At 49.5% G+C, this 24771-nt stretch overlaps 1 protein-coding gene across 1 annotated transcript; it reads left to right on the top strand.

Moving 5' to 3' along the window:
- The first annotated feature begins 4724 nt into the window (after nt 1–4724).
- MSX2 (msh homeobox 2) lies at nt 4725–10766 on the top strand. Its single transcript, XM_006198966.4, has 2 exons — nt 4725–5204; nt 9071–10766. Exons 1-2 carry the CDS (start codon nt 4826–4828, stop codon nt 9493–9495), a joined length of 804 nt encoding a protein of 267 aa, XP_006199028.2. The 5' UTR covers nt 4725–4825; the 3' UTR covers nt 9496–10766.
- Nucleotides 10767–24771: the final 14005 nt, after the last annotated feature.

Raw genomic sequence — 24771 nt, 5'->3', positions numbered from 1 at the left:
CAATCCTGTTTCAACCCTCCAGGAAGCTACAAGCAGAACCATTACTGCCACTCCAGAGTGGGGTGCCTGATGGAGCAGGGGAGGTAATTGGGTTTCTTTATGTATTTTTAAGTTAATTTTTTATTTTATTTTTTAGTGGAGGTTCTGGGGATTGAACCCAGGACCTTGTGCATGCTAAGCATGTGTTCTACTGCTGAGCTACACCCTCCCCCATGTTACCTGCTTTTTTATAAGGCTTCTCACCTAGTCCTCACCAGCAACCGTCTTTTCTGAAAGAGGATACTGAGGACCCCAGTGCAGTGATGGTGGCAAATGGTTAATAAGTCTGGGGTGGATTTGAACATTGAACTACAGAAGGAGCAGAAATCAAGGCTCTTTCGCCTTTCACAAACCTCACACCTGCTGTGGCCATAAACAACTAGAAGTCTCCACGAGCTGGACTGGACCATTCCTCTCTGAGATTGTGGACCCACAGGGAGGCACCGCATTTGCCTCCATTTCTTCCTCCCTCCTCCGAGAATGTTCCTATTGTGGGCTTCTTCGAGGAGGACCCCGTCGAATTAGACACGGCCCACAGCAGATCCCAGGCCAGCCACTCTCCTGTCCGTGCCTCGATCTCTTTATCTGTACAATGGGGAGCCATTAAAACCCAGGCTTCAGTTAGCTTGTGTAATCCGTGTAGCGCTTTGGCAAAGGCCCCTTCTCTCCAGACCTGGGTCCTGACCTTAGCCGGCGGGGGCCGTGGTAAACCGATTGGAGAGTCCAGAACTGCATAAGCAAGAGATGTCACCCCTTCCCCCGCTCCCCTCAAAGAACCCCAAGCAGCGACCCCGAGTGCAGAGTGCCCGTCTACTCGCCTTCCTGCTCTGTAACTCGGAAGGTGATTTCTCAAATGCCTGGAAATACACACGCTCAACTGAGGTCTAGTCTTACCCCATTCCTGATCCGCACAGCACAGGTAAGAAAAATGAGCTCAGAGAGGAGCAGTCTTTTGCCCGAGGTCACACAGCGAAAGACGGGGGAGGGGGGATGGTGGGGGAGCGGTGTTGTGGAATTCCAGGCGGACCTTGGCGCCCGCTTGTCTGCCCGCTTCTGATACCCGGGTTCGGGAGAATAGGCCGCTAACGAGCGGCCCATTAGGAGGAATTGTCACTCCTCTGGGAGCGAGGTTGTCCCATTAGGGCGAATTGTCATTCCTCCTGGAGCGAGGTTGTCCCGGCTCCGCGCAGGCTGAGTGCCGGGGCCGAGAGCAATTAACGCGGCTCCGGCGCGGGCAGCCGCCTCTGCCCGGGGCAGCGGGGGCGGGGCGGGGCGGGGGCGGGGCGCCCGGCGCGGCTGGAGCCGGTCACCCGGCGCAGCCCCTTCCCCGGAGCCCGCCTTTCATCTCCCCGCGCCTGGCGCCTGCCCGCAGCCCTGGCCCGTCTACAGCCCCCTCCTCCGCCCCTCCCCCGCCTCCTCCGAGTCGCCGGGATCCGGCGATCGGTCCTGGGGGTTGCGAACGCGGCGGTCCGCGCGCCGTCAGCCCTGCTCGGCGTTCGCACCGGGACTTGCGGTGCGCGTGCGCGGCTGCTCCTCTCCCCGCCGGGGCGCGTGCAGCACGCCCGGGGCGCGCGGGAAGGTGGGGCGCCGCGGGTCTGCGAGCGGGGGCCGGTGCCGCGAGGGGGGATGCTCGGGTCCTCCGCCTCCTGCCCGCGTGACCCGGCCGCAGAATTAGCGCTTCCTAGCCTCAGGCTTCTCATCTGTAAAATAGGGGAAATAATTTCTGCCCGGAGCGATGTGTTGGAAGAAACAAATGAGATCCTGGAGGGCAGGTCTAGGTACTAACGCAGAGTTGACGATTTGTAGTGACTGAATTCCGATGGGAACCTCACGTTTCTGCCTGCGAATATGTCACCAGGAACTAAACTTTACTGAATGACCCCTAAGTGCCAAAGCCAGTCTCTAGCTGACACTTTTCCGAGCGAGCCAAATTCTCGGTGCCGGAGATTTTACGAAGAACCCATCGTGAACTCCGTGATAGGGGGCGACGCGCCTCATTGAGGCTATGTGGCAGAGAGAACGCATTCGATGAATTGTTGCTGCTTTTTGATATACAATATTATGGTGAGGGTTTTTTTGGGGGGCGGGGATCCCCTACACCTGCTAGTTATTTTATGTAGCTCCTTGAATTGAATAGCAACGACAGCCATCCTGGTTAGGGGTTATGATCTCTCATTTTAGACATTAAAAATCAGGCTAAGGAGGAGAAGTAACGCGACCAGCGTCTCGCGGCCAGGAAGAGGTGAATACGATATGCTGAAAACGCAGGCAACGCAGGAGCAAATGCCCAGACAGGACTTTCCATAAAGGGCTAGACCTGTGTTGAGGTTGCACTCTTTTCAGAGCAGAAGAGAGACGCTTTCCAGAATTGTCTCCAGTCCAGGAGGGAGCTTTCGGGAGGGAGCTGGCAGAAGACTGGACGGGCAGACACGTTGCTCCATGGACATCTCTCCTGCTCACGGCCAGAGCTTGGCACCCTGGCTTTGAACACCAGCTGTTTGTTTGTTGTTTTAAATCTTTACTGTTTTCTCATGTCTGGCTTCATCATTTTCTTCCTCTACCTGGACATCAGGACCAGAGCTTAGGGAGGAGAACCTACCTTATCTTGTCCCAGAAAAATTCATCAAAATAGAAGAGTTCTAGGAGTATTGATTTTAAAAAATCCCAGGAATGAGCCTGCACACCCCTACATCGACAAATATTAACAAACAGTTTTCAGGAACAGTTACAAAACTCTGGCTGGGTAGAGCCCAACTGAACACTGAATCCTTTTGTACATTTTGGCAGCTGAGGGCTAAACGAATTTCAGGTTTGCTTTCAAAACATATAGCCTGCATCTTGCTAGGTATCTCTAGAAGGCACGGAACTTAGATCTGGCTCTACCTGTACTGTATTTGAGATGCATATCGTCAACTATCATCAAGTGTGACTCAAGGGGAAAATGCATAATGCACATATCTCCAGATGGCTTTCATAGTTGTGTTTTCTCTGAGCTTCCAGTTTGTTTATATATATATATATATGTATTTGTTTGTAGTGGTGGGAGAGGGACCTAGAAGTTTTTAGAAGGCTGTGGTTAGAACGTCTTTACTTTTTAACTTTTTTTCAGGACCATTTCTAATCAAACAGAATTAAGTGGCCAGTGCCTAATGTATTTATCCTCCAAGATTCAGATAACACCTGGTTATCCTAGGCCAGCATATTTTCCCTACAGGCAGAGGTTTGGGGTGAAGGAAGCAGTGCATCAGAGAGGTGCTCTGGGAAGTGGATCTGGGGGCGGGGGGGGGGGGGGTCAAGTTTCCAAAACTCTTGAACTGGAAGGTAACTCTGAGCTTTGCTCATTTCAGTAATTAAAAAAAAGGTCCCCTCCTCCCAAGGTTTTGGAAACTGCTCAGCTAGCCTCTGCTGTGCCAAGGTGCCTGAGCTGGGACACTTCCCTTCACCTCATCACTTGTAGGGGTAATCGGTCAGATATATGAAAAGGCAGCTACAGCCTGGACAGAGTCCTTTGAAGCCACAGGTGCTGGCCCAGCGGCCTGCAGAGAGATTGGAGGCCTCTGCGAATTGGAAGCTTGCTCTCCCCTTTCCTGGACTGAGACAGTCATCACTAAGGCTTTGAGATGTAATTACCCAGGGTATAATTTGAAGTGGGGTAAGGATATCTATACTTTATTTTTTTTTTAACCAGGTGCAATGACTGAAAATGTGCTTCACCAAAAGATACACAGGCCTCGGGTGTGCAAACTTGGCACCCAGCATTTGTGAGATTTGCAAGGGAAGGGGAGGCGGGGGAAGCGTTAGATATTATCGATGCCTTTTCCTCCCTCCTCCTCCCCCTTGAAGGCAAACACTGGCACCCTGACACACATGACAAACATAGACTCAAACAAACGCATGAACACACAGTGTTCATGAGAAAAAAAGTCTAGACGTTGTCCACAGAGGAGATTCAGGGGAAAGAAACTCGCGGATTCCAAGTTTCTGAGAGCGCGCTGGCTTTGTTTCCCAGTGGAAGAGATGGAGAGCACTGGTTTGTATTTTCCAGTCGGAACTATTTGGGAGAGGACAGCCGTGACCACCATCTCCGGCTTGCTCTGGCCCCTCTCCTAGGGGAGTTATAGTGATAGCGGACGCTGTGGGGCACTTGCTAATAGAGAAAATATCTTCTCTTCTAAGCGCCGAGCGTGGAGTGTTTCCTTTAGCAGGGATGCTGGCCCGTGCTTTCAGTGCTGATGCCTAAAATTGTTAAGTTAGCCCAGTTTGGGCCCATAGTAGGAGCTTCATAAATGTTGCTGCAATGTCAGTTGCAGTGTCTGGCGGCTTTTGGCGGGGGGGGCGGGGAGGTGGGGTGGTTGTAGGCGCGGGGTACCTTTTTAAGAAGAGGGGTCAAAAGAGAGAAGAAATGGAAGTCGGCGAACTTCCTCTTTAAATAATCGGCCTTAATTACGCCTGGACTTTTCAGTTTTGGCGTGATTATAACCCTTGAGGGATCGCCTAATAACAACTCTGCTGACTGCTCCTGTAATTAACTCCTAATTTATTTCAAACAGAAAGAAAGAAAAAAAAAAAGCCCCAGCCTCTTCCGGAAGAGCCAATCGGAGGCGAGCGTCAGTGGCGTCAGCGCCAAGGCCGGCGTGGATTGGCTGAGCCGAGTCTCCCACTTCCCCTTGGAGGAAAGGCACGGCTCCCGGCGCGCCCCTCCCGTCTCCCCCCAAAAAAGTTTGAGTCGCAGCTGCCGGGTAGCCAGCGGAGTCGCGCGCCGGGAGCTACGTGGGGCAGAGAAGTCATGGCTTCTCCGTCCAAAGGCAGTGACCTGTTTTCTTCTGATGAGGAGGGCCCGGCGATGGTGGCCGGACCGGGCCCAGGGCCTGGGGGCGCCGAAGGGGCCGCGGAGGAGCGCCGCGTCAAGGTCTCCAGCCTGCCCTTCAGCGTGGAGGCGCTCATGTCGGACAAGAAGCCGCCCAAGGAGGCGTCCCCACTGCCAGCCGAGAGCGTCTCCGCCGGGGCCACCCTGCGGCCACTGCTGCTGCCCGGACACGGCGCCCGGGAGGCGCACAGCCCTGGGCCGCTGGTCAAGCCCTTTGAGACCGCCTCGGTCAAGTCGGAAAACTCAGAAGACGGAGCGGCGTGGATGCAGGAACCCGGCAGATATTCGCCGCCGCCAAGTGAGTGCCCGCCCCGTCCGGGACAAGGGGTGGGCGGGTGCGCGGGGTACCGGAGGGAACTGGGGGCCAGTATTCCAAAATGAGTACGGAGACACCTCTGTACTGTGCGCTCCTCAAGGCAAGCGTAAGCAGTTCTTGGCCCCCTGATGTCTGCCGGGTTAAGCGCGCCGGCGGCATCCAAGACACCCTCTGGGTAGTATCTGCGCAGCGCGTGTTCGGGGTCCCCTCTCTGTACAAAGTGTTCGACAGAATTGAGAACTCCCTGGTCTTTAAAGGGCGATCCCCAGCTGGGTTTGCGGGACTGCTTGGTAATCGGTTTCTCTAGCCGTCCGCCCTGCGCTCAGGCCATTTCCCTAATTTCTGTTTCGCTGTCCTTCACGGTCTCAGTCTGGGGAGTGAAGGTGGATCCACGTTCAGTGAGCACTCGAATATATGCCAGGCGGAGGCGGGGTGTCTTTGCCTTTCAGGGTTCACAGCCCTGCGAGGTGTGCCCTTGTCGTAAAGATGAGCTAATTGAAATCTAACCTGACATGGGATAGAAATGATCATCTTCCACTGGTCCCGCGGGTGTCGAAGCAGGATCCCACGGAGGGCTGGTGGCAGAGACTGATGCCACGAGAAAGTGTCTCCCGGTCGTCCGGGTGGCCAGCACCTCGCTTCGCTGGGAGCGGGCTGGGGTCAGCAGCGTGGGGCCCCGCTTGGCTCAGAGTAATAATTAACAGCATTCCAGCAGCGCTTGAGTTGACAAAGTGATGCTTCTTAGTTCACCAGATCCCGATCATCGCTGGAACCCCGAAGTGTGGGCCGAGACACGGGACCTGTGCTTATCCCCCTTTTCAGACACCCAGACTTCTAGGACTGAACTTGCTCGAGTCAGGTCACCAACAATGGCTGCACTGGGCAAGAGGCCCTGGTGTCCAAGCCCCACTCCTCTGTAGTGCCCTGGCCACCTTTGATCCCTCTCCCCAGACAGACTAAGCAGAGGTCCGGACACCTGCACCCCGCTTCCTGCCAACAGGGAAGGACAGAGAGAACCAGGAGAGCTGATCTCTCTTCCTGCGTTACCATCCATTTTTGGACCCTGGGTCCTTTTGCAATTTGGAGAAGTCATTCCCTGTAGCTCCTTGTACTTTTTGTATTCTCCGGCCTTTAAGATTTCTCTACCCTCACTGTACCTCTGGGAAAGGTGAGAGAGAGAAGGCCTGTGAAGGGACTTTTTTCCAAAGCCAGGAGCACCACCTCTCTCCCCATTTCCATCAGCCCTGAAAACCCAAGATGCAAAGCATTTTGTGGACAAAATAAGGCCAAAGACCGAGGCATCAGTGGCTGTCCCCTCTGGCATCTCCACCCTGTTAGAAACTCCAAAAGATTCAAAGGGCGTGGAGATTAAGGACTCAAAGAATTTAAACTCAAGTTTGCACAGTGCTTTATAGCACTTTTCACCATATTATCTTATCTGATCTCTGTGTGGCTGAAGCTGGCCTCCTGGTAACAGATGAGGACAATTCAGCAGAGTTCAGAGGAATCTGCACACATCGAGTTTGGGCTTGACGAAAAAGACTCGGGAGCATTCAATGATCACCTGCCTGGCGGCCGACAGGGCTCTGGGCATTCTGAAATTTGGTACTCTGAACCACACTGCAGGATCGGTGTTACTTACCCATTTTATTGGTGGTGAAATAGAGGCTCCTTAACTCTAAGGGACTTAATTTATTTGACAAATATTGAGTACCCTGTGTATTCCTAGGCCTCAGTCGATTTCCTGCTGTGCATCAAGGTTTCAGGCCTTACAGGAGTGGTGTCCAGAGGTCAGAGTTTCCCACTTCTTAGTTTTGAGGTTCTCTAAGCATGCCTGCCAGGTGGTATAGTGGAACTTCCCTGCTTGGTAAGGCAGCCTTGGGCCCTGGATACGACCTTCCCATGAGAAAAATCAGAGATTCTAAGAACGAATTTAATTTTAAGACAAAATGTGGGCCATTGGCGCTTCGGGCCTGGAGATGGCTTCGGAAGCCCTGTGCTAGGACCCGGAGAGCCTGGGGCAGGAGGGAGCTGCTACCCGCCCAGGCCTGGTTTTGTTATTCGGAGGAAGAAGGATAAACGCTGTTTTGCTTTGTATAATCGCATCCTTCCTCTGGCTGGTTTAAAATGGAGCAGGGGTGGGAGGACGTGCTGGAAGGAAAGCCTCCTAGCTTTATGGCTTTGATACACAAGTGAGCTCCCCCGTCCCCTGGATTTCATAATTCAAACGCAGCCCCTAGGAGCAGCCAGAATGACAGTGCCTAGGCATGGATTTGCTTCCAAACGCTGAGCAGGAGCAAATGGAGACTCTAGCTTGGGATCTGAGCTGAGACCACTGGGTCCTCCCAGTGAGCCAGCAGCCAGGTCACATTTGGGAAGGGTGAGAATTTCACAGGTCTCCAGTCTCTGATTGTTATTTTATTTGTAAATTAGGAAGTGGGCACCTCCAGCTCTCTACCTTATTTAGGGATCAGCATATGCAAAGGTCTACAGTAGTTTATTACTCATCCCTCACCCAGATTTCTGGTTTTTGATGGATGCCAGAACCCACTACTTCTTTCTTTTTAGTCACTTAAAATAATGGTTAATAATGTCACATTAGGGCACATGCGTTTCTTGTTGGAAATGGAGGCTAGGTTGGGACTTGTGCTGTGTCACCCTCAAGTATGAAGTGTAAACTCCTTCTTGGGCCACCAAAGTAACTAAACAAGAAAGGCGACATTCTCCCTTCGGAGTGCTTTGGAGTTATTACTGTGGCTACACTGGGAAAATTAGCATAGCTCATAAAAGCCAAATGCCAAAAATGAATTGTTTTGCCTTCTGCCCCACAGCTCCACACTCCTCCCGGCCCCCTCCCCTTGAAGAAAAGCCCCAAGTTTGGTTGATGCTATGGAATCACAAAGATGCGGGGCCCTGCGACTTCCTCTGATTGAATCCATTTTGCTCCTTATTCCCTCTCTAAATTCCAGCAATAAACTAATGATTTGCACATTTGCTACAAACCATAGAATGGGTCGGCGAGATGACTGAGATGTCATCATGTTCTCTCGAATCAGGAGGCAGCATGCTTTCCCCTGACATTTACATTTATGGGCGAGCTAATTTTTCCCTCCTTAGTAAAGTTTATATTACAGAAGCACCCGGCCAAGAAAGTTATCCCACATCCAGATCTGTAAGATGATGCACAGGTTTTATAATCTGCAGTCCGGAGGGAATGACAGCTGTCTGGTTGTTTATGGCATGGGGGCTACTCCTCAATCCCAGGATGCTATTAATTTACCGCAGACCTTATCGGCACGATTACCCTTCATAAATATGCTGACGCAATCCAACTTTTCCTGGTGCAGAGAGGGGACCAACCCAGTTTGTCAGAGCCTTTTCATTTTCCTTCTTATACGTGATTATCCCCACATCCATTAGGGATGTGAGGATTGCTGTGAACCCAGCCACCCCACCCCCCCAATTTTTAAGACAAGAGACATTCAGAAGAGATGAGTTTTTGTTTCTCAGAGAACACGCAGCTCTCTTGACTTATGAGGGGTCCGTTCATATGTTATGATCTCTAGTGCTGTATGTTTTCCATATAGAAAGTTCTGTTACACCACTAAAGTCTCCAACTTTGGGGAGAAAGTTTTTCAATTTTTAAAAATAAAGCAATTTATCCATTTAAAAATATGGTTTTTCTCTACCCTCACCCCCCCAGCGGGGGGGAAAAAAACCCAACCACACATGGTTTTGACGGAGGTACCTTTTTGAAAGTGGAAGAGAGGAGACCCAACCCCCTAGGACACACCTGGTAAGAAAGCCACTTTCTTTTGCTAATTCACTCCCCATTCTCTGTTCTCCAGGACACATGAGCCCGACCACCTGCACCCTTCGGAAGCACAAGACCAATCGGAAGCCCCGCACACCCTTCACCACGTCCCAGCTCCTCGCTCTGGAGCGCAAGTTCCGCCAGAAACAGTACCTCTCCATCGCAGAGCGCGCAGAATTCTCCAGCTCTCTGAACCTCACAGAGACCCAGGTCAAAATCTGGTTCCAGAATCGAAGGGCCAAGGCGAAAAGACTGCAGGAGGCAGAACTGGAAAAGCTGAAAATGGCCGCAAAACCCATGCTGCCCTCGGGCTTCAGCCTCCCTTTCCCCATCAACTCGCCCCTGCAAGCAGCATCCTTATACGGAGCGTCCTATCCTTTCCATAGACCTGTTCTCCCCATCCCGCCCGTGGGACTCTATGCGACTCCAGTGGGATATGGCATGTACCATCTATCCTAAGGAAGACCAGCTCAATAGACTCCGTGATGGATGCTTGTTTAAACACCTTCCCCCTCCCTCTCAAAGAAGACAGTCTCACGCCAGCCCTCTGCTCTGCAAACCTTGTATGCACCACCCTCCACGCCTAGGTCAACAGGGCCACAGACATAGTGCGAATCGGTTCTTTAGACTGGAGACACCAAAGCCCCGTTTTCTTGGTGTCATCTTCCAGACACCCCCTTCTCCTTTCACAGAGATTGGCTCTGATGGTTTTTATATATAAGTCTATATATAATAAAATATAATACATTTTTATACAGCAGATGTAAAAATCAAATTATTTTGAAAAGCAAAATTTATATACATATAGATTTCCTTTTTTTCTCTATATCACCTTCCTAAAAAGAGACTGCTTAAGTCTGTTTTTTCTTTTAGGGGGAGACAACTTATTGGCTAATTTTGCTGAAATTGGGTGATTTGAATAGAAGGACTAACTTTTACCTATGGAAAACAAACCTGAGAATCAGACACTGTGCATCAGTAGGGAGCCCTCCAAGGGACTCGCCATGGTTTTGCATTTTTTACATGCATTAAAAAACTCTTTAGATACGACCATATTTGGCCCTGTTTTTTTCCTCCCTCTCCATATCGTCACACATTGTTAAAAGTTTTTGTAAGATCAATAAAAGGGGGATGAGAAGAATCTTGAAAGTGCCTGGGGGTAAGGTGGAAAATAGAAGTCTTTCCTAATTCCTCTCAAGGCTGTTGCTTAACTCCATTTCAGATAATTGGAGAGTGAAAAGTTAAAGCATGTCGGGGAGGAATTGATGGTTTCTGTGAACTACTAGGTACGTCAATCCTCAGACATTGCAAAGGTGATTTTTGGGTTGGGGGGGTGTAGTTAATTCTCTGCTTGAAAAAAAAATGAATATCTTGTAACCATTACCTATATGCTAAATATTCTTGAACAATGAATAGATCCCAAAAGAAAAAAAAACAATGCTTTATGTGTGTGTGTACCTATTGTATGCGCTAAACTTATTAGGAAAATTTATATACTTTTTAACATGTTGGGGGCAGAGGGTAAAGCCATGTTTTGACTTGCTAAAAATGGTGTTGTCAAGCAGCTCACATAGCTCCCTGGTATTTCGTCTTTCTATCCAGCGCTCCCCACCACCCCCCAGTATACGTTTATCCCTTTGAAAGGGTGCCTTGTATAATTTTATATATTTTATTGAAGAGTTATTTCTTATCTCTTATTCTGAATTAAATTAAACGTTTGTTTTATTGTGGTCAAGGCTGTCCAAAGTCACAATTATTTTTAAGAGGCGCTCTCTGTTCCTTGGCCGGATTTAGCCCCCAAAATGCCACCCAGATTGGGGAGGTGGGGCTGGTGATTTTTATTATGATTGTAATGTGAATCAATCAAGAGTTGTGGCTAGATTCAGACTGAGGTAGGGAAATCCATTGAAAATGGCAAAATACTTTGAAATCCTTCCTCTGGCAGCTTGTGTTACTTGTGGGAAATTGCTATTAGGAGTTTTTGAAACTGAAAGATGAGCTTAGACGTGGCAGGGCCAAGGGATCAGCCAGAATCTCAGGGGTTTGGACATGATTGAGGGAAAAATCTTGAACTTGAAATCTCTCCGCTACCAAGACAACGACAAACTTAAAGCTGAGGGAAAGGAACCTATATAAGCTCTGTGCAAATGGAGATGGTAGCCAGACTCATTGACAAGGGCGGGGGAAGGGGGGACGCCTGCTGCCCTTTCAGGACTGTGTCAAATCACATTCCGTTTACCATTCCTATCTCCTTCCAAGGAGATGAGCCTTGAACAAACGCTCTTTTCGATTTGTAGGGGGCAGGTAGAACATTCGAGTCCCCTTTGCTTTGCAGCCTCCCTTTCCGCTGGGTACAGGACGGGGGCCAGGCTGGGGTTTTAAGATATCACCATGAAAATGAAGTGGTAATGGGTGGGAGAGGCGGGGGAGGATCTCAAATTCCGCTCTCTGTTGCACAAATAAACCAAGTGGCCACGGAGGGTACCTTTCCGAGGTCTGTTTTCGGCTGAGAAGCTCCGGTGATCCTGGGAACGAGTCGAAAGGGATTCGAGAACTTCGCGCTGCAGCCAGTGCGCGGTGGGAAGATTGGCACCTGGCACCTACTAGAACTAGCGCTTCCGTCCCAGTTTCCTTTGTGCCGACACCCAGTTTAGAGGTGGGCGCCGGCAACTCCATTTCCCGGTTGGGCGGAGAGCCTCCCAGGGGCGGGCAGCGAGTCTCGGAGGTCCCGCAGCTCCAGCGCGGAGCGTGATCCAAACCCAGGACTCTGCTCCGAGGCTGGGGACAGACCGACTTCCTTCCTCCCGCTCTGCCGCGCACTCCCGAGCCGGCGTGAGCCGCGGGAGCGCCCCAAACCTCCCCTATGGTGCGCCTCTGCCACCCCGCCGGGCCACCCCAGCCAGCCTCTTTTATGGGATGCTTTTTCCAAAGGCCAAAGCTCTTCCTGGTTTCGACGTCAGCCGCCAAGTTGGGTCCCTAATTAGCCCGTCCGCCGAGCTTCCTTCCCGGCGCCTCTCGGACCCCGCAGCCTCGGGCGATCTCAGTCCGGGGTGGGGGATCCGGAGACGCCGACTCCGGGTTAAGACTCAGCTTGCCCCCAGGAGGACGAGGCAGCGAACCGGCGTGCTTTTCGGAGAATCCGGACTGCGTCCTGCGTGGCCAGCCGGGCGGATTGGAAACCTTCTTAGCGGCTGCGCAGTACCTCCCTCGCCCTAAATCCCAAAAGAAAAACTGAGGCCTGGAGAGGCGAAAACTGTCGCTCAGGCTCAAACACATACACCTCAGCGCTGCTGGGTGGATGGGGCTACCTGGATGAAGGATGCGGCCGGGTTGCCGGGGCCCAGACCACCACCAGAGGTCGGCGGGGCCGTCCGTGCGCCTTGCTCTGGGGCTTCCTCCGAACCGCCTGCCCTGCATTGGGTTTGGCGGTCGCCACGGTCCCCGCTTGGGTCGGGCCTGGTATGCTAGGCCGTTTCAGAGACCAGACTAACAACCTGCGCCGCCAGAAGGACCCTGACTCACCAAGGACCCGTGCAGCCGCGTCTTGGGAATGAAAAGCGAAGATGCCAGGGTGCCGGCTTTGGCCATCCTCGCCTGGGCTGCCGGGACCCTGACACCCAACTCCACCCGCCCTCGCATACTTCTCCACGCTTTCATCTAAAACTTTTTAGAAAGACAACTCTGCTTATAGGAAAGAGGGGACGAAAAGAGAAGAAATCCCTTTTATTGAGCTCCTGCTAAGTGCAGCGCTGGGCACCTTCTGGCGCATCTCAGGCATGGCACACACCCCACGGGGAGGTATTACTGGTGCCATTTTACAGCTGAGGAAACTGAGGCTCAGAGAGGTGGCTCACTGAGGTCCCAGAGCCGGCCAGCGGCCAACAGCAGAATTCAGGCTGATGTGTGTGCCTGGTGGTGGACGTGAGGTCTGGCGATGGCGAGCCCTTGGAGGAGCTGTCTCACCAGGCTGTGGATGCGGGGCCCTGGCGAACTTTCCAGATCCCCCAGATCCCAGCATAGCTCTGGAGCCTCCCTTTGCACCCTCTACTCCACCCCTCACGGTTGTGAGGGGCTTCCCACCCAGGACCCCAGTTTTTCGATCATAAGGGATCTGGGGCTCAGTGTGACCACCCTCCCCCTTGCAGTCCTGGAGAGGTGATCCCGGGGCAGAGCCGGCAGGAGGTAGGCAGCGAAGGCCTGGCTGGCTGAGAGCAGGCCCTGGCAAAACGTCTGCCTGACCCGACTGAAAAGAGGATCCCTGCCTTTGAGCAGAACCTTGTCTGACCGAATGAAAACTCCCACGGCCATTCTTTGCTATAAAAGCCGCTCATTTGCCACGGGTTGGAGAGGCCACTTCCCCACCCCCACTCCCTCTCCACTGCGGGGTTTGGAATAAACATAAACCTCATTTATAAAAGAACCCACGTCACACAGACACACACCCCTCCCCGAAATCACAGGGCCCAGTTGATTGTGCCTGTTTCCCCCTTCAATGTAAGTTTAAGAGAAAAAAAAAAATCCAGATCCATGATGCTGTAGGCGTCTTTAATGAAATTGGTGAGAGAGCAATGAAGGCAAAGCCTGCTGTCGATTCCTGGACCCCTCCATTCTTCTCCCACCCCCAGCAACCCCTCTCACCTCCTCCCTGCTAGGAACTATATAAAAAGCAGTAAAATTACTTTCCCAAATAGCCTGCTTCAAAGGCAGAACAGAGTACCAGGCCGCAGGAATCCTGAATCCTGCCCTGATAAGGTTCATAATAATCAAATCCAAACTCCAGCCACCCTCCTCTGACTCTTGCCAACCTCCTCCGGACCCCTCTGCATTTGTTGATGAAAACACTTTGATGTCCGGAGTCCTCCGAACAATTATTATTATAATTTTAAACAACCTGGTATTTTCCATTACTAACGGCTCGGGCTTTGAAGTTACACCTCATAATTTCCTAAATTAAATAAATCATTTTAAGTTTGCACTGGGAGGCTTTTAATAGCAGAGAAAGGAATATCATTATCTTATTGAGACCCAATTGTGGTGGCTCCGGTTTGACTGTAGCTAGGGGCAATGTAGGCTCCCTCTAACAGACATACTTTATTAACCTCCCATAACTCTTGAAAGAACATTTTTATATTTTCTTTGATTTCCCCCCTCCCTCTTTTGTTTTAAAGCTGTCCCAACCTTTAATTAGTGCCTAATATGAAAAGCATTATTTTTTTTTAATGCTATGTAATTTACCAGCGGCAACAGGCCAACTTAACAATTGTTTTTTAGACTTGGTTTTTCACACAGGGCAAAGAATGCCGCTCCAAACCCCACTTTTCATGGGTGGTTGCACTAATTAATACAGTGTCTGAAGCTCCTAGGGGGGTTTTTTAATATTGAAGCCTATGGGGGCGGAAGGGGGTTTTAGAAGTCCAGCTCCTGCCGACCTTCTCGCTCTGATTTCTTTCATGCTGTTTTGATCCTGTCTGTGGAGTCAGCACAGACAGAAACTGTTCCCTGGCTCGGAGACTCCGGGGATCCTGAGGCAACGGCCCTGAACCCCCACCCCCAGCACTTCCATTTGTGATTTATGGCTTGTGGGGTCTGACTTGGGGTGCAGGGAGCCCACTGCTCACTTCGGGCCGGGGGGGGGGGGGGTGGTAGGGAGTGGAGGGAGACTGCCCCTCATCCAGCCTGGAGGGGGAAGGAGCTGGCCTGGGGCTTGGGTTGGGCCAGAGTCAGGCTGCTGGGGGCACATGCCAGGTCTTCCCGGCACCAGGCAGCACTTGGCTCTGGGCACAGAATTTCCTGAGATCAAGGCAGGGACTGGGGTGAGGGTGGAGGTAAAGCGAGGCGGGGCGGGGGGGGGGGGCCAAGCCGGCCAGCGCTGCCTCCTTTCTGCTTTCCTCTTAACTTTATCTCCTCTGTTTCCCCCATTCTTTTGTCTTTCATGTCCCATCATCTTCAGCCCACCCCTGGCTTTCTTTTTTTTCCCCTGTCTATCTTTCTTTTTTTTTTTTTTTGGCTGTCTCTATTTAATTTACTGTTTTCCTCTTTTCTTTCTTTTTTAGGTTCTGTCCCATTCTATCTCTTTAATTAAAAAAAAAACAAAACAAATCTTCGGTCTGTACAATTTCTTTCCATGCTCTCATTCTTAACTTTCTCTTTTTCTCTTTTCTTGTCTTCTTTTCCTGTCATTGGGCCCCTCCACTGCATCTCTCAATATTTTCCCGTTTTCTGTGTATTCTTATTCCCACCTATTTCCGCCTTTCTCGTTCTCTGTTTTCATTCTTTCTTCCCCGGTTCCAGGGATGCCGAGCCCGATTGTGGGAGCCCATTCGGGACCAGCCGGCCGGCCTGGCCTTGGTTCTCAGGGCGCTGCGCTCTCGGGCGCGCAGGGCGTACCTGGTCACCACATCCCTTCGGTGTCCTTTCCTCCCCTGCTGCACCTGGCCAGCGAGCAAGGGAGAGACCCCTGAGCAGGAGGAGGCCACGTCGCCAGGTTTCTCCTGGAACCGTGAGAGTCTCGGGCGAGAAGGGCAGCGGCGAGCGGAGAAGGACCGGGTCCCCGCGCGCGGCCCCTCTGCCCCGCCCGCCGCCGGCCGCCCGTTTGATGTCGCGGGCCCGGCAGGAATGCGGCCGGGTTATCAATCACCCAGCTGGATCCCGAAGGTCTCGGCCTAATCACATTTAATTGCTCGTGGAGGCCCACTCTCGCCCCGGGCCGGCCGCCGCGCTCAATTACTCCCCAAATACCTGCCATCAATAAATGCGCGCTGACACCGGCCCGGCCCGCTCCGCTGGCCCAGGAGATCTCCCCCTACCAGGCGCCCCGCATCCCACCCTGACCCCACCCCCCATCATTAAACTTACACCTCGACGCCCAGAGGAGCAAGCCAAGCAGATGATAACAGTCCCTTTTTATTGAGGGCTTGCCCAGTGACAGACACTGGTGCTCAGCGATTTACGCGTATTAGCTCCTGGGAGTCTCACCACCGTGGGTCTGGAGGTGTTACCATCTCCATTTGAATTAAGGGAATTTAGGGTTCTTCATTAGCGTGCGGGAGGTGGCAAAGGTAGGCCTTGGCCTTCTTGGGATGAGACCTGGCCACCCTGCGATTCCACAGGCCATGGGTAAAATCACGGGGCAATAGTGCCTCCCAGAGGCAGGAGAGTCACCTGGGGCCCCGGCAGGAAGGTGTGCGGACCAGCACCTGAATCAGCCAGGTACTCCTTCCAGGAGCTTATTTATCCCTCCCACCAACTCTGTGAAGTCTCCCCACTTTTCGGATGAGGACACCCACGGGGCCTGAGGCCTGGTGTCAGCTGTGGGCAGGTTGCCTTCAAACTGAGGTCCTGACCCATCTTTTGCCCACATGTCACCCTTTACTCCCTTTGACACTGCTGACCTTCAGAGGAATCCTGAAATTCAGAAAGTGTGGCTTCTCTCATTTTCACAGAGCAGAAAACCAACCTCAGACAGCAAAATTCCCAGAGAGGGGACACAGCCCATCTGAATCACACAGCTAGTGAGCTCAGACCCCAGAAATCCATGTCATCCCAGCGATTTCCATCACACCATCATCCCTCATCTACCAAGAGCCTTCGCTTTAAGAAGCGCACACCGTGTCTGAGCTTTACCTGGTTTCCCATTCGTGGAGAGGTAGAAATTATACATCTGAACAAGGACGATGCAAGATGACACTGATTTCTTATTCTGTGAGGCCAAACCGCCAGGTTGGTTTAGGTCAGTTTACAATAATATTGACATGAAACAGTAAGTGAAAAGAGCAGGATGTGGCATCTATTTATATGTAATATTATATATTTGGTTGTGTTAAATATATATAATGTAGCTCGTCTAAACAAAGATGCCATCAATTATAACACGCATTTTATATTCCGCTTTAAAAGAAAAATTGTCAACTATGACGCAATGTTTAATCACCTAGAATTTTATTTTGCACTGATTATTATTAGTTCTTCTTAGGAGCTCTTCTAAATTAAAGAAAAAGACCTGTTGTACACCTGAAACTAATATAAAATCGTAAGTCAACTGTGCTCTAATTTTTAAAAAAGCTGAAAGATGCAAGAGTCATCTAAAGTCAGTCACTGAGTTCCTTTTCTGCCATAACCTTTCTTAATCCCGTATATTTTGTTATAAAATATATCACAGTGTCCAAAATACTCTCATCTGCTCATTCAAACTGGCCCTCAAGGCAATAGATGGAGGTGTTATTATTACCCCTATGTCATAGAAAATAAAAAGAGTGCTCAGAGAGGTGAGGTCACTTCCCTAAGGTCAAACAGCAAGGAAGCAGAGCCAAGCTTGATAGTTAATTGTTCAGTTTTCTCCCGCATGGGGGAGGTTAAGTCCTCACTGGGCTAGAAGTCTGTCTAGTTTGGGTTTTTTTGTTTTGTTTTGTTAGGTTTTATTTTTGTTTGTTGTTGTTGTTGTTGTTTTTGCTGAAGGAAGTGTACAGATCCTTGAAAGCGGTTTCTAGGTTGCAGGGCCTGATATGAAAAGAGCTATTTTAGTAACAACAGTTCTGCCTATTTTTATTTGAACGCTGAGAATGCTTGATGATGGAAAAACTGACTTTGTAAAGAAATTGTGTAGAAGATGCTAAGTGCCTCCCCTCCCGAAATTCCATCACAGAAAATCACCTGAAAGGTGGTGGTGATGGATGAGGCACTTACGGATGTGAAATTGGCCAATTTAGGGAAAGTCAGAAGGCTGCAAAGCGTCCCTCTCTCCCTCCTTCCCATCAAATCAGCCACTCACCCCGTCTAGCCTTTCTGGTTGGATTTCTCTTTGTTTAGCAATGGGAACAGAGAAGAGCCAAAAAGACAACGTAAGAAATCCCAGGGGGGTGCGGAATATGATCCCAGACTTGAAAATTCCAAAAAAGCAACTGGGCAGTGAAGTCATCCTGAATGGGTGTGGGGTGGGGGCGGGGTGCCTGCCACATCAGTGTCGGGGATGAGGGGAGAGGGGTGCAGTGAATGTGACAGAGAACAGTGTGAGGTGACTTTGCCTTTGGGGCTGGACTTGCAGATCTAAGTTATTCCTAGGGTTAGGGACTTCTCTGCCCCATATAGACACCACTAAGGTGCAGCCCACTTTGATGAGAAGGTAAGACCGATTTTTCCCTAGCAGGAGAATGCCAAGGAAATTAGGTCTTAGAAGGAAGGAAGCAATTAGAGGGAAGGCAGATTTCCCGACTTGGGGGCTGATGAAAGCTGAGACCCACTCAAATGTCTCGTTCAGGGGCAATGATACCCAAATTTTCCTCTACATACAATCCCTGCCTAAGTCTGCGTCTAGAAAATCACGTGCATTTTACAGTGAGATAAATAAAACAAGTGTGTGATGACTCTAGGGTTCAAAATTGCAGTGTCAACAGCATGAGAACTAAGCCTTCTTTCTTTTTTTTCTCTCTCTCTCTTTTTAACATCTTTACTGTGGTAGCCTTCTTTCTTATTTAAAGCAGCAAGTTAAGACCTTTTTTTGCTCGATCTCAGCACACACCAGTGGTCCCAAACCTCAAGCCCATCCTGCCCCAGGACTTTCCTGAAATTCTCCAAACAGAAGTATTCCAATACACTAAAGCTGAAAAGAAAAGGAATACATTCTTCATCTCCTTGGAGAATAACTGAATTAAATGAACTTCCTCTGTGCCAGGGAGTGGATCCCTAACTTCATTTTAATCCAAATAGCGGCACAATCATATGTCATCCCCATTTTATGGATAAGGAAACTGAGACCCCAAGAGCTTATGTAATTTGCCCGTGGTCTCACAGCTGGGATTTGAACTGCTGGACTCCAAGGATCATGGTCTTGAAACTGCTATTATAGACTATTCACGGTTTTATCAAGAATTTGGGGTTTGTGTCACTAACAGGAACAGAAACTAGGGTGAAAGAGATGGTCCTTGAGCCCACTGGGTTTCTGAATTGATTTCAAATAAGAAGTTGTCATCTGAAGCAAAAGGACATAGTATTTTGAATCAGGAGTAGAGTAACATTGAAGGGGAACACTATAAAATCTTACGGTAGAAGAGAATTTCGTGACATGTTGTACATATTCTGAGTGGAGGTGACCCACTCAAAGTCAGGCAGGAGCTGTGTGGAGGAGCAATATTGGTTAAAAAAAAAAAGGAGGCAGGGGCACACTTCCAGCTCAGTTCAGCTGATCTCAGCTCAAATAGACCTTGGAAATGGGATTTCTGAGCAATCTGAAATCCAGGTCTCTCCTATACCTTAAATGCCATGAACTCACTAGAAGAGGCAGCCGGATGCCTCTTGGGGGGAAGGGGGATGGATTTTGGTCACCAATAGTATGCATCCATGTCCCACAGCCACTCCAAATTCAAACCATATGTGTATATTACTTGATCTGAACAAATAATATTTTCCCAAGCCTAGAGAAAGTGTAAGTAAAAGCTTTTTTTTTTTTTTTTAACGAACACTTTGCTATTTTTATTCATCTTGTAACATGCCATCTTGGTAAAAATAGCGTGCTTGCTGGGCAACAAGACGAGTCTCCAGTCCCATCCTATCCTCTTCCAAAAGAGATTGCTCTGGCTATGTCCCCCCTTCACCCTTTTTCTTGGCGGGGGTGGGTAGTAATTAGGTTTATCTATCTATTTATTTATTACTTTTGGTGGAGGTGCTGGGGGTTGAACCCGGGACCTTGTACGTGCTAGGCACCCACTAGCTATACCCTCCCCCTATGCTCCTCTTTTTATTGATAATTTGGTGCTTCCACCAAAGACCAGCAAATGAGATACCTGGTGGTACCTCATTACCGAGTTCAAGTCCAAACTGGCCACTGATGTCTCTCTGAGTCTTACTTTGCATATAAACCAAGGCAGGGATTAGCAGTGGGGTAAGAGATAGGAACCCAGAAGGCAAAGTTTTGTTCTGTCTGGTTCTGAGCTGTGTCCCCAGTGCTCCGAGCAGGGCATGGCCCCCAGAAGGTGCTCAGCAAGCACAGGGTTTACTGAATGAATGAAGGCGAATGTTTGACCAAATGACATCATAGTTCCAGGAACACTTGGGAGCTCGGGGTTTCACTGATTTTTAAAGTTTGAGAAAATACGTAGGTTTGCCACGAGTTCAGGCTTTTAAAAAGTTGCTTCGGTTCACAAAGACAATAAAAATGATTTGCATTTGGCAAGATGGACAAGGTAGTGCTATCAAGACCGTTAATAATAAAAAAAATTCTTGATTTGGTTCAAGTCTGGGATGACTGGTCACAGATGAGTATTAAAGAAACTTTCACGACCCCAACTGGTATGTTAGTCCGACTGCGCAGAATCAGTTCTCCTCGTCCTTATATTTCATGGGCAAAACATATTGAAAGCATTGCATTAAATGAAACTCTCCTGAGTAATAAAATTGTCTAGGTGGATGTAGGACACTTCTTGAGAATTTGTTTGACAGGGTGGTCCAGAGGTTAATTAACACACTCACGGACAGGAGTGCAAGGGGCGGAGCTCTGGCTCAGACCTGCAGCTACTTTGGAAGGAGAGGAGGATCTCCAGAAAAATTTCTTTTGCTGTCTTCAGGGCCTCAGTTTTCTCTTCTGCAGTACGGGACTTCTGGTCCCTCCTTCCGCAAACCTGAGATCTATTTCCCAGAAGCATAATTAACACTTTCCAGCTCCCGTGAGACAAGTGATGGGATTTTAAAGCAAATATCATTTCTAGGAGTCGGGTGGGAAAGTAGAAAGTAGTCATCTATACTACATTGAACTGCACTCAACTCAAAGTCTCTTTCAGGGTTCTAAGGACCACGACTTCCTGGAGGATATAATATATAATAACACAGATTACAGATCTGGGGGTGTGGTGAGCCTTTGTGACATGACATGACATCTTGATTTTTGAGGTTACTGTAAAGAAACCTGGCCGTTTCATGCATTACTAATTCACAGATTGTAAAAATCTCCCCCAAAGTCTGACAGTCACCCTGCACTTATCAGAGCCCAGATTTCTAAACTCCCAGCCAGAATGAGGTCTCACGTTACCAGGCCTTCATCTCTTCTCACAGAACTGCAGGCCATTTGCGGGGTAGGTTATGAAATATGATCGTAAATTAAAACTAAATGACTCCCGTAAAATAAATGGACAAAGAGCACTTTGTGGTGGTGAGGGCTCCACGTTGATTGCGTGAGTTCAATGATTTGGGCGTTTAGAGTCTTTCAAGAAGCCAGGTAACCCCGTCAACTCTAAACAGATGGTAGGCTGGAAGGGAGGCATGTGGTCCTGTTGCTGCAAAGCTGGCCCCGGAAGCCGTTTCAGAAGCAACGAGTCAGAAGTGGCATTTGGGCATCTCTGTACAGTGTACAAAGCTCTGTCACCTACATTCTTTCTTCAAGGCAGGTGGCATTACGTAGAGGGCGAAGGAGAGGCTTATCCACACGAAGGGTCACCAGTTCTCAGAAGAGCTGAGACTTCCCACTGCAAACAGAAAATTCAAGCCAAAGTACCATGATTTGTTTTCCCCTCCAAAGGAGATAGGGGCTGTTAGTCACTGTAGCTGGGAGATTAGGGGCAGGGGGATGATAACATAGTAATATTTCTGCAGCCTTTAAAGGTTAATCTTGGCAGGTGGACGGTGGTGGTGATGGTGTAGGTGGGTGCTTACTACAATTACAACTCTCCTGGGAAGTTCGCCTTCACATATATCCAATTGATTCATAAACTCCCCAGGCAAAGCAAGCAGATCGGATAAAGCAGGAATCCATTCCACCACACTTGGAGGCTGCTAATTGCTCTGTTTGGGTTTCTTTTCAGTCTCACTGTATTAACGTCAGGGAGATGGTATAGCAAAGAGTGCTGGTCATCCCATGAACCTTGAGGGCATTATGCTAAGTGAGATATGTCAGATGGAGAAAGACAAATACTGTATAATATCGCTTAATGTGGAACCTAAAAAAGAAAAGGAAAAGGAGAAAAACAATCTCAAATAAAAGGGATCAAATCTGTGGTTAACAGAGGCAGGGAGCGGAAGGAGGGGATTGGAGAAGAGTGTTTGAAAGATACAAACTTTCAATTACAAGGTAAGGAACGAGGAATGTGATGTAAAGCGGGGCGACTTTAGCTAAACCTGCTGCGTGAGATACATAAAAAGTTATTAAGAGGTTAAGTCCTGAATTCTCATCGCCAAGAAAAAAAGTTTCTCTTTGCTTCCTTTCTCTCTTTAGTGTCTCTGTAAGAGACGATGGATGCTAACTAAACTTAACTTGCAGGAATCCTTTCACAGTTTATGTAAGTCAAACCATTATGCTCTCCCCCTTAAACGTCACTGTGATGTATGTCAAGTCTATCTCAATAAAACTGGGAAAAAAAGGTTAAATGTTGTAAAAAAAAAAAAAAGGAAAAGAAAAAAGTGCTATTTACTATTACTGTTACTACTAATTTCTTTCCAGGGAGAGGAAGGTGGGAAGAAGAAGTACTGAGCCACATGAAAAAAAGAGTGGCACAGGCTTGTGCAGGAGGTTGGATGCCCAGAAGGAGCTGATGGGTTTACGAGGGGTCGGAAAGTGTATGGACTCAAGGTCAGAGCTCCTGGCTCCTAGTCTTCGCTCCACCAACCTTGGGCAAGTACTTAACCTCCCTGGAACTTGATTTCTTCATCTGCAGCCTGTCGATGACATCTGACTAATCTCAGATGGTGCCGTGAAGATAAAATGAGACAACATCTATAAAATGCTACTCTTGACCCCTGACCTGGAGAACGCCCTCTGGGGGTGGCGGCGAACCTTGCACCGCTTGGTGAGGATTCTGGTCCTTATCTTGGGCATTAAGTAGACACTAAAGGTTTTCAAGCAGGTAGTGACAGAGCCTGGTGGGGGCTCAGTGCAGGAGGAGTGGGGTGCAGACAAAGGACTAACCGAGCTGTTTTCCCTGGTGCCATTTTGAATAATATGGGCATGACCTGAAACCCCTCAGTGTTGAGGCAGGTGGGTGTGACTGAGCAAGACTTCCGAAGCTGACCCATTTTGCCAGTGAGCAGTCAGCCAGAGGAGAAGTTTCAATAATTTATCCAGCACTGGTCATCCTTCACTGCCCCTCCTCCTCCCTCGCAGGACCCATCACAGCGGTGGGCACTTCGAAGCCCCAAATAAACATTGCATGGATTAGAGGAATCCTACTGTCAACACCTTTCCCCCATCCCATCCTGCCTCCCTCCCTCCCTTTGCAAAATCCGCCTTGCCCTTCTGCCTTCTCTTATGCCAAGGGGTCTGATGACAGTCTGAGGGATCCCGGGGTGAAAGCAAGTGATGGCCAGTTGGAAACATAGAAACAAAATGCCTGCACCAGGAATCTCAAGGCCCCAGGCTTTTAGAAACTCTGAAAGACAAACAGCAGCTTCCCCATCAAGGACTTCTACTCTGTGCCCCGGCTTTAAAAGTCAGTCTCATGAAAGCGTTTCCAACATGCATTTAAAATCATCCACCCAAAAGATAACTAAATCATGGCCATTCATTCCCCTCAACCCATCACACTGCACTGGAAACATGTCTTTAAGTGAGAAAACACTGAGCCTTCACTCTGCCTGCCCTCTGTCTCCTTTATTCTGCCTTTCTTTGGGGGCTCAAAATGTTATGATTCACCTGCCTGCCTAATGCAGCCATGCATTACAGGCCCCGAGGATTTCCAAATCCGGAGGGGTCCAGCGAGAGAGGTCCCTCAGTTCCTGCCGGCCATTGTCTCTCCAGCCAACTGTGTTTGTTCTTTGACTCTTTTTGATCATTCCTTCAAACAGTAACCAAGCAGAGGAAATTAAGCTTTTGTATTTAAACTAGTCCATGACCCTGGATAATTTGCAAGAGACATCTATGCGGGGTTAAAAATGAGCCTTCAACTGCTTGATGTGACGATATCCCAGACACACCACAGCTCCCGTGGCGGGATCACAGAATTTCAAGGGTCGATGAAAGGATGTCAGAGCGTGTGGCATCTTCTAGGAACATCTGTCTAGTCCGACTCTCTTGGTTTGAAATATGGAGGAACGGAGGCCCAGCAAGGGCAAGGGACCTGCCGGTGTTGGGGATTTACTGCAAGATTTCTGACTCCCTGTCCCAGGAGGATCAGACCACCGAGAGCAGCGCGGACCTGCAGTTATCCGATGTGAACCTGTTCACCTGCTATCCAGTGGCTGCTGTAAGATGAGCATTTCATCCGCCTGTCCTCAGAGCCCAACCTTCAGACCCCCAGGTCAAACTTGACAATACAGTTTTATTTATCAGTGGTCTTTAAGGGAGGAGTTAAGGGTCTAAGTTGGGATGAGGGCATGAGGCTCTGTGGTCAGGGTTCTCTGGGCCTTGCTCTCCTGGGTTAATAGTAGAACCCACCTCCCTCATTGTTATAAGCATCAAATGAGTTCATTGTGGGTGAGTGCTCACAGTGATGTCCAGCCCTAAGAAATGTGAGCTACTATTATCCCCATCGCTCCTACTCTCCATCTGTTCCATGGAGAATGGCTAAGGAAAGATAACCACTGTCTACTTATAAATGCCAGTGTCTTTAGACCTCTTTTCAGCTTCTGACATCAGGCTGAGATGCCCTGTCCACAGGGTACTGACTGGGGAGCCTCACAGACCCTGCAGTGTGAGTCCCAGCCCCACTGCTAACTGGCTACGTGATTCTGGGAGAGAACAGCAGCTCTCTCTGCCTCAGTGTTCTCATCTGTGAAATGGAAATACATGCCCCAGCCTCCCACGTGAGGAGCATTCACTTA

This window comes from Vicugna pacos, chromosome 22 (assembly GCF_048564905.1).
Source record: "Vicugna pacos chromosome 22, VicPac4, whole genome shotgun sequence".
Lineage (NCBI taxonomy): Eukaryota > Metazoa > Chordata > Mammalia > Artiodactyla > Camelidae > Vicugna > Vicugna pacos.
The sequence above is the reverse complement of the archived record's forward strand: the minus strand, read 5'-3'. Positions and strand labels throughout refer to the sequence as shown.

Excerpts from the sequence above, each read along its gene's own strand:
- MSX2 (XM_006198966.4), top strand. The coding sequence starts at position 4,826 with ATGGCTTCTCCGTCCAAAGGCAGTGACCTGTTTTCTTCTGATGAGGAG. Across the intron at positions 5,205-9,070 it reads CAGATATTCGCCGCCGCCAA|GACACATGAGCCCGACCACC; the intron begins GTGAGTGCCCGC and ends TCTGTTCTCCAG.